Source organism: Melitaea cinxia, chromosome 30 (assembly GCF_905220565.1).
Source record: "Melitaea cinxia chromosome 30, ilMelCinx1.1, whole genome shotgun sequence".
In the NCBI taxonomy this organism is placed as follows: Eukaryota; Metazoa; Arthropoda; class Insecta; order Lepidoptera; family Nymphalidae; genus Melitaea; species Melitaea cinxia.
Genome location: NC_059423.1, coordinates 6,253,804 through 6,263,189, shown reverse-complemented (window position 1 = coordinate 6,263,189; position 9,386 = coordinate 6,253,804). Strand labels below are relative to the sequence as shown.

The 9,386-nt window shown below is 36.4% G+C and overlaps 1 protein-coding gene and 1 long non-coding RNA gene across 2 annotated transcripts; one reads left to right on the top strand and one right to left on the bottom strand.

Annotated features, from left to right (window-relative positions):
• Nucleotides 1-1,395: 1,395 nt before the first annotated feature.
• On the bottom strand, nt 1,396-7,789 carry LOC123668129. The gene is made up of 4 exons (XM_045601921.1): nt 7,434-7,789; nt 3,309-3,415; nt 2,668-2,767; nt 1,396-1,975 (listed from the first exon to the last, which is right to left on the bottom strand). Exons 1-4 carry the CDS (start codon nt 7,642-7,644, stop codon nt 1,509-1,511), a joined length of 885 nt encoding a protein of 294 aa, XP_045457877.1. The 5' UTR covers nt 7,645-7,789; the 3' UTR covers nt 1,396-1,508.
• Nucleotides 7,790-8,622: 833 nt separating this feature from the next.
• LOC123668042 lies at nt 8,623-8,970 on the top strand. The gene is made up of 2 exons (XR_006745517.1): nt 8,623-8,711; nt 8,931-8,970. It is a non-coding gene; the product is annotated as an uncharacterized LOC123668042 (long non-coding RNA).
• The last annotated feature ends 416 nt before the right edge of the window (nt 8,971-9,386 follow it).

The following is a 9,386-nucleotide window of genomic DNA, read 5'->3' as shown; positions in this document are numbered from 1 at the left end:
AAATTAAAACTTATCAGCAAAAAGTAGTTTTTTTTTAAATCTATTTACTAATTCATAGTAGAAAAATATATGTTTTACAAAAAAATATCTAGGTGGGTAAAATTAAAACGAAAAAAATAAATGGTTGTTATTATGTCAGTCATTTCTTAATAATATTACTAAAAAGTACAGTAATACCTAATTTCTTAACACGTTTAATGCCACGGGGGACACCAGTTGGGCCTCACTTATTTAGCCGTTGGAACTAGCCTAAAAGTGCTTATTTACAAAATTTTAATGACTCACTAACAGGAGCACAACACTGCTTGTATTATTTAGCTGTGATGTTCTGTAAGGTCGAGGTCAGTCGGGCTGCTCCATATTTTAAGTAGGATATTTCCTGCTGTGCTACTCAGTCCTGCTGTGCTAGTCAGTGTCCTACCTCAGTTAATAGAATAGTGTCATATAATAATTTAAAGGTATTACTGTACTAATAACCTATAGCTTATTCCCGTTAAGAAAATTTTAGCTCACTGCTACTTAGCTTGATCGATACGTAAATAAGAATGTCGTGTCCACATTGACCAGCTGAAATAAGTTAGAAATGCGTTCTAATGTACTAGTCAAGGGGCAATATGTCGATATTATTATTAATAACATAAAAGAAAAGAAAGAAAGAAACAAATTATAATAGAAAAAGGGAAAAGGAAGGAAGAAATTATAATAAAAAAGAGGAAAAAAGAAGTGAGAAATTATAATAAAAAAGGGAAATAAGGAAGGAATAAATTATAATAAGAAAAGGGGAAAAAGGAAGGAAGATATTATAATGAAAAAGGGGGAAAAGGAAGGAAGAAATTATAATAAAAAAGGGGAAAAAGGGAGGGAGAAATTATAATAAAAAAGGGGAAAAAGGAAGGGAGAAATTATAATAAAAAAGGGAAATAAGGAAGGAATAAATTATAATAAGAAAAGGGGAAAAAGGAAGGAAGATATTATAATAAAAAGGGGGAAGAAGGAAGGAAGAAATTATAACAAAAAGGGGGAAAACGAAGGAAGAAATTATAACAAAAAAGGGGAAAAAGGAAGGATGATATTATAATAAAAAAGGGAAAAAAGGAAGAAATAAATTATAATAAAAAAGAGGAAACAGGATGGAAGAAATTATAATAAAAAAGAGGAAAAAAGGAAGGAAGAAATTATAACAAAAAAGGGGGAAAAGGAAGGAAGAAATTATAATAAAAAAGGGGAAAAAAGGAAGAAATAAATTATAATAAGAAAGGGGAAAAAGGAAGGAAGAAATTATAATGAAAAAGGGGGAAAAGGAAGGAAGAAATTATAATGAAAAAGGGGGAAAAGGAAGGAAGAAATTATAATAAAAAAGGGGAAAAAGGGAGGGAGAAATTATAATAAAAAAGGGGAAAAAGGAAGGGAGAAATTATAATAAAAATGGGACTTGACTAAATGACAGCGATGCTTCACAATTTTCTTAACCGGACTATTAAGTAATTATTTTTATAATTTAATTCTAGTTAATCTAAGTCTTCATTATCACAGATAGTCGTTCCCTCTGAATCTGTATCATAATTATTATCATTGTCATTTATCTTAGAATCGAAAATAGTCTTCAAATAGTTCTCCATGTTGGCTGTAATGGCTGCCATCATTTGATTCTCTATAATTTTCACATTTTGCGCATTCATAACACCGTCAGATTCCTCTACAGACGTCTGAGGTTTGTCTGATTTGAGCAGATTTGCCAGAATGGGATTTGCTTTTAACATTTCATTCGTATCTAGTGTTTCAGATTTTGTATGACATCTTTGGTGGAGAAGGAAAACGTCTGGATCTTTGAAGCATTTCAAACAAAGTTCACATTTGAATGTGTGTGTGTCTTTGTTTAGTATTCTAGAAATTTCTTGATATTCCTTTGCTTGGGCATTATCGTTGTTCATTTCTAATTGTATTGCAGATTTTACTTCATCGGATACTGAATTTTCTATAAGTTATATAAAGTAAGGTTTTTTATTATTAAATATTTGATATTGTTATTGTATCTTTACATAAAAAATTAAAACAAATATCAATAACAATATAAAATTTCTCATATCATTAATAAATAAATAATAGCCAACATCTATAGGAGCGCTGGCCACCTTACTCATCACAGAAAGAAAACACAACTTGAGAACAGTGTTATTTTCTCATCTTCTGCAAGGTTAAGACACTTCCCCAGTCAGGCTGCTCCAGATATTGAGCAGGATATATTCTGTGTCTACCTCATCATCATCACTTCAGCCTATCACAGTCCACTGCTGGACATCGGCCTCCACAAGTTCGCCCCAAAAATGGCGTGAACTCATGTGTATTGCCCAAAGTCACCACGCTGGGCTGGCGGGTTGGTGACCGCTGGGCTGGCGGGTTAGAAACCGCAGGGCTGGCTTTATCGCACCAAAGACGCTCCTGTCCGTCTTCGACCTGTGCATTTCAAAGCCAGCAGTTGGATGGTTATCCCACCATCGGTCGGCTTTTTAAGTTCCAGGGTGGTAGTGGAACTTGTTATCCCTTAATCGCCTCTTACGACAGACACGGGAAGAGTGGGTGGCTATATTCTTTACAGCCGTAGGCCACACAGCCTGCCCCTACCTCATTAATTCTAATATTAGTTTGAATTAAATGCACAGAACTTACTAGTATTAAGGGCAGATATACTAGCGGCTTGCATAGCCAGCATTGTCTGAACGTATATTGCTTGAGCCATCTGCTGTTGCATCTGTAAATATATATAGTAGTTTTTGTTCTTAAACAAAACAAATAACCGACTTCAATTTACGTCGACAAGTATAGTACAATACACATTAGGGACAGCTCAAAACTAGTCAGATGTCAAATTTATATGGGATCACACTATAAGCATTAGCTTTTGAATTAAAAATCATCAAAGCCTTAGTACAAAGTTATGGAGACAAAACATTTAAAAAAAAGTTGAAATAAGAACCTCCTCCTTTTTTGAAGTAGTTTAAAATTGTACCCAAAGTATTGATTACTAGAAAATATTACAAGCTTAGTGGCAACTGCTTTGGTGCAATGGTGATCTCTACCGTGCCTCAGAGAGCATGTTAAGCTGTCGGTCCCGGTTGTCATCATATACACCTGATAGCGATCATTACTCATATTGGGGAATATATCCGTCAACTAGCAGTAGAGCAGTGTGATTAAGCTGATCTTTCTCCTAGTTGGAAAAAAGGGACGTGCCCAGCTGTGGGATGTTACAAGCAAAATTAAATCAATATTATCTGTATTCTAAGCTTATATACCCCAGCCTCTGTTATTGTAGATTGTGGAATCCATGATGAGTCAGTTTTCTGGTACGACCGAGGTGACTCCATTGGTAGGTTCTGGGATGGTATAGCATCTTTCCTTAGTGTTCTCCATTGTCCTGAAATTATACATATTTTTGTAAGTATTACAAAATAAACATTAAACTTCACATTTATTTTTTCATAAAGTTAACAAATTTTAGGCTATATTTTACAAACAACAGAATTGCAATAGTCCAATCAATAACTTAAAATTAAAATGGTATTATCAATCCTTATTTTTATTTATTATTTACTTTATTTTTGCTTGACTTGCAGAGTAAGTTGGTAAATGCGTGACGAAAGCGTTACGAAAAGTATGATCAGACGAGGCGAACGGAGCGAAAGTCTTCAACCAGTGTGTTGCCAGTGATGACATATGAATCCGAGACGTGGTCGCTAAATTTGGGCCACATAAGAATGCTTAAAGTCGCTCAGCGGGCGATGGAGAGGGCAATGCTCGGTATTTCCCTACATGACAAAGTCAGAAATGAGGAGATCCGTAGGAAAACCAGGGAAACCGACATTCCTCGAAGGATCTCTTCCTATATTTTGCCTTGTATAAAATATATATCATACGAAAAGGCACCCCTAAGATTATTTATCAAAAAAACTAGCAAAAAACCATAAACATCCTTATTCGAACCTCACTCATAATTTCTCATATATAATAATTCATCATTTTTGCCTTTCGTGCTCCAGACATTTTGAAGAATCTGTGGCTTTGTGATTACCTCTGCAGAAAAGGCAAGAGACATTGTCATTTGAGACAAAGAGGTTGAACACATTTGTAACATCAGGGAATGGAGCGGCATTGGCCCTTATTATGACCAAAGCTTAAATGCCACCCAAGAAGACATATACCTACTAGCACATGTTATATCTCACATTGCTAACTACTCATCATCAAACATCAGCTTATCAAGCTGCTTGTCTATAAATATATATAAAGAGTATCCTCTTTTATCTCTAAATATTTAAATTTAGTATAGTTCGCGTCATGTAAAAAGAACGCTGGCCTTGAAGCTGCGCAGAAGCGATTTATCGGTCTATTTGGTGGTAAGGGGTAGGGGGACGGGAGTGTTTATCACGTGTCGCATGCTTGCCGGTGTGCCATTGGTTGACAGCGGTTGACAGTTCGACGTCGACTCAAATTATTATCGCGCACAAAAGTTTTAAATTACGAAATAGTTTTACATAGAGAAGTGAGAAAAATTATTTATAATATATAATTCGCGTCATGTAAAAAGAACGCTGGTTGTCAAAATGCGCAAAAGGCGATTTACAGTGCTGCCAACTCTTGAAAAAACTTTTTCGTACTGTCCATTTTTTGAAACAATCTTATTTGGTAAACAAACCACTGTTAATCGTAATTCACGTTTTTTCCGCATTTATCACTTACTTTCACAACACATTAGCACACGGACACTTGTAAAGCTCCATTTACTATTTATATAACTAAAAAAAAATATCATTTTAAATACATAAAAACTATTAAGATACGTATATCGAGAGTACAGATAATTAATATTTTTGAATACGACATTTCAATAACAAAAAATTTTATTAATGCTTTTGTTTGAAAAAAAAAATGTAATTTTGTAAAGTGATAATTATTATACTTATTTAGTCCGAAGTATTCGCACCGGTATTTTTATTATTTTTAATGTATCTACCAATAACCATTATAGGAAGCCGCGAGTGAAAGCCTAATTAAAAAATAAAACAATAGTACTTTTGTGCGCGAGTATACGCATGCGCAAACGCACCCCCTCCATTTTCCTTCAGGGTTCTTTTTACATGACGCGAACTATATTTTGAATTGTCATTGCAGATGACATAAAAAAAAATTCTGGTTTTAATCATGCAATCGGCTGGTAGGCCATGAGCAGATGCGGTGTCGGTCTATCATGTGTAGGGTGCAACTCCCATCGAAGTTCAGCCATTTGCGTAGTAGTAGTATGCCATTTTGCGCTCTTTGTAGTACCATCAAATTAGAGACGCTCGCTACTTTAGGTTGATTGCATCCCTTTTCGTTAGAATGTGTTTCTTCCAGGTGAGTCTTCGGTCAAGATGCATGCCTAGATACTTGACAGTGTCATGGTGTGGGAGCTGTGTGCCATTCAGGGTGACCGGTGGACAGTTCTCCTTGCGAAGCGTGAAGGTAACCTGAATGGATTTGGTGGTGCTAGCTGACATTCTTCATTTGGCCAACCATTCTTCTATCTCGTTAAGAGAGTTTTGGAGTATAGATGACGCCTCAGTCGGGCTTTCACTCGACGCCAATAAAGCTGTATCGTCCGCGGTTGCAACAGTAACGTCCGAGCCCTGTGGTAAATCCGACGTGTATATAGTGTACAAAACTGGTCCCAGGACGGAGCTTTGCGGTACGCCTGCCGTTATCTCGTAGAATTTCGATGTGGAATCGTTCTCTCTCACCTGAAATATTCTATCAGAAATGTATGATTTCAGTACTCCAAAGAAAGGGTGGGGCAACAAAGACTTTATTTTGCACAGCAACCCCTTGTGCCAAACTCTATCAAAGGCTTGTTGTATATCCAAGAAGACAGCTGAACAATATTTGCCCCTCTCAAATGAAGATTTTATTTTTTTGCAAACTCTGTGGACCTGTTCTACGGTTGAGTGTTCTTTCCGGAATCCGAACTGATGGTTGGGAACGATACGATTTTGCAACAGAACCTTGCTAAGTCTCTGTAGAAAACATTTTTCAAAGAGCTTTGACATAGTCGGCAACAAACTAATAGGCCTGTAAGAAGCGACTTCGTGTGCAGGTTTGCCAGGTTTGTGTATCATTGTAATCAGGGATACCTTCCAGAGTTCCGGGAAGTGTCCCACTCTCATGATGGCATTAAACAGCATGGTGAGGTAGACTATTCCTTTACGTGGCAGTTCTTCAAGGACCCTCCTATCAATGAGGTCGTAACTCGTGTTGTTCGCTAGACATTTGATTTGCCGGGCTATCTCTCCCGGCGTAACCAACTTTAGATGGCGATTAAGTTGGAAATCCTGGCTGAGAATAGCGTCAATGTCCGACTCGTCTGCATCAGGCATATTATTCGGCTTAAACACTTTGCTTAGATGTTTTGCGAAGGTTTCCGCTTTGCTTTGTGCGGTCCTAGCCCAGCTTCCATCTTCCTTTCATAGAGCAGGCTTGTGGTGTAATGGTCTATTAAAGTTTTTGCAAGCTCTCCATAGCGAATATTTAGTAGCTGTGAGATTTTCTATATGTGTTTGCACAGTCACATCATTGGCCTCCGCTATTAGGACCTTTAACTCTCTGCTTGCTCTATTGAGGGCTCTTTTGTCACTTGTATGTCTGCTTGTATGCCATACACGCTGTAGCCTCCTTTTCTCCTTTATTTTTGCCCTTACTTCTTCAGAGTATACTTTGCACTGAGATGGACGTTCAGTAACTTCCGGCGTACAAACCCAACAACACATAAAAAAATAATAAAGATATAAAAATATGGTGTTTGATGAAAACGCAAAATAATAATAAAATATAATTAATACAGTAAGAATCATAAATAATAAACATAAATTGTCGTTTCTCTTATTTTCAGGTGAGAGTGCCTATAGATTTAAGTGATTTTACTTACAATGTAAATTAAAATTTAACGAAATAAAAGCTCTTATTTTCAGAGCAACGCAATTTGTTTATTTATAAAGAAATACCTTATATATAATAATAATACTTCCCCAGATGGGCTGCTTCAAATTTTGAGCAAGATACGTCCTACTTAGTCCAACCTCAATAGTAAAAACATACGTAATGTTTAAATTAGTAGTAGTCATAAATTAGTAACCAACAACTTTATGACATAGACCATATCCAGTTCAAGTATATTTAGTCAATAAAACACAACAATATCCATTTAATACATGTTTCCTTGTTTATCTAAAATATAAATCAAAAACCTCAGGAAAAAATTATAGATTTCGAAATATCTAAGTGTTAGCTTTCTTATGTAAAAAGAGACAATGATTTATCATAAAAATATGAAATACTAAAACCGATAATTTGATTCCCGCGTAAAAAAAATAATAACACATCCGTCCATAAAAAAAGCTATTTACCTTTATTTCGTTGTCCGCTCGTAATTGTGTAATCTTCTGGCTTGAAATGTAAGCTGCAAACTTTCGAATATTTTGTATACGGTTTGCCTCGTTTGAGTATTTTATTCCAAATATTGGCTAAGTCTTCGTCTCTAGGAAATTGATGAAATGAGACATCTTTAGCTTTACCGGCCATTGAAGTACAACGCGGCACCGTACAGTAATAAGGCATTTTGTTATAACATAACAACCTTTCATGAACGATCTAGCATATCTTTTGCTTGTAAATTATACTTAATTACAGTAGATCATTACGAAAACAAACAAAGCAGTGCATAAACACAAAGCTAGCGACATGATTGAAGTAAAAATGAAAACAAAAATTATTGCTAGTGTTGCTAGCTCTAAAAATGTTACGTCATTGTCTGTTTTTTTTTTCAAATTTCAAAGTAAATTTGTTAATAAGTGCTCCCACACACATACAATTAAGTTGGCCGAACGCCATTACGACTAAATCGCAGAGAATACTAATAGTTATAGTGACATATGGAAGCCCGCACATATTCTCCAACTACGTTGTCCAACTAATTAATTGGATACCGATCGTATCAGAATCGAAATTCACTTCCGATCGACGTACAATTAAAAAGTTGTCCAACTGTTCATTAGCACGATTACCTTATACAAATTACAAGCTCGCTGACTATCTCCAATTTAGTTGGTCAGTCGTACGGCAAAATGGAACACGACTACACGTGCGCGTGATTTCCCTACGCCCGGATCTTCGTCGACGGGTACGACGTCTGTGTCCCGATTAGTTGTTGCAAACGAAAAAGTAGAAGAACTTATAGATGAACCTTAATTTAAAAAAAATTGCATGTTTTAGAAATAAAACAGGACATGGGTTTCAAAAGCCCGTGGATATATATTAATTATATAAAAAAAAAAAAAATATTTCCTCAACGGCTATAGCGAGTCGGAAAGGTGTGTCCTGTTTGATTATTGCTGGCCCAATTAAATACACGAGTTCATTGTAGTATATATTTTTAATAGCACGTAGTTTCGTTCCTGCTGATGTATAATAGCACAGTTATGCATTAGCGTTGCTATTTACTCCTTTTCTAGGCGACTGATTTAATTTTTGGAATACCCTCGTATTGTATTACGTCGCGGTTCACCTTAGGGGGTAGTAGTGTCGCGTCGCGCTGGGTTTGCTGTATATAAGCCTCAGGGTGAGGGTGTGCGGTCTCTTTGTTGGATTCTCTCGTCGACTTAAGATCTGGGTGCAATTTATTGTGGGTGAGTCATTGTAGTTCCATATGGTTTAGGCTTTGCATTTAGTGTAAATTATTTTGTGAATTTTTGAAATTTGTTATAATGTCCTGGCTGTGTAATTTTTGTATTGACTTCTTGTTTACTTATTGCTGTGTAATGGTAGGGTGTGCTTTGTCTCTGGTGGGCCGTTTCCTTTGTCAACCTTTGTTTGGAAAGGCTCACCGTTTTGGTGTGTCCTTCCAGGGTCCTTGGTGTGGCGTTTGCGGCGGCGCTTGTGGATGGAGAGTGACCTCGTGGCGTCCTTCTGAAGGGCCGAGGACCTCACATTCCGAGTTCTCTCACAACCCGAATCACCCACAGCCCGAATTACCCACAACCCGAATTCTCTTCAACCCGGCTTACATTAAACTGCTTCTGGAAGCGGGCCAACCGACGGCGAGACGACTGTTAAGTTAAGTTTTTTTTAGTTAGCCAATTCTCCAGCCACTTTTTCAAGAAGTAGGCAAATTATGTACTTTATTTATTTTATTCTCCCCGGAGTAACTTTAGATTATATTCAAAATAAATTGTTAAACTTGTTATTTTTTTATTTCTCTTCATCCATAATTAATTTAAGATTCTGTAGGATTTTTTTTACTCTCTCTCTTGTAGTCGCGTGTTAGGAATTGTGGGTGACTCTCCAACTCAACAAACAATTCG

Coding starts and splice junctions, on each gene's coding strand:
- LOC123668129 (XM_045601921.1), bottom strand. CDS start 7,644: ATGCCTTATTACTGTACGGTGCCGCGTTGTACTTCAATGGCCGGTAAA. Junction 2,768..3,308: donor CATGGATTCCACAATCTACA/ATAACAGAGGCT, acceptor AAGAACAAAAAC/TACTATATATATTTACAGAT. Junction 1,976..2,667: donor TATATCTGCCCTTAATACTA/GTAAGTTCTGTG, acceptor TATAACTTATAG/AAAATTCAGTATCCGATGAA.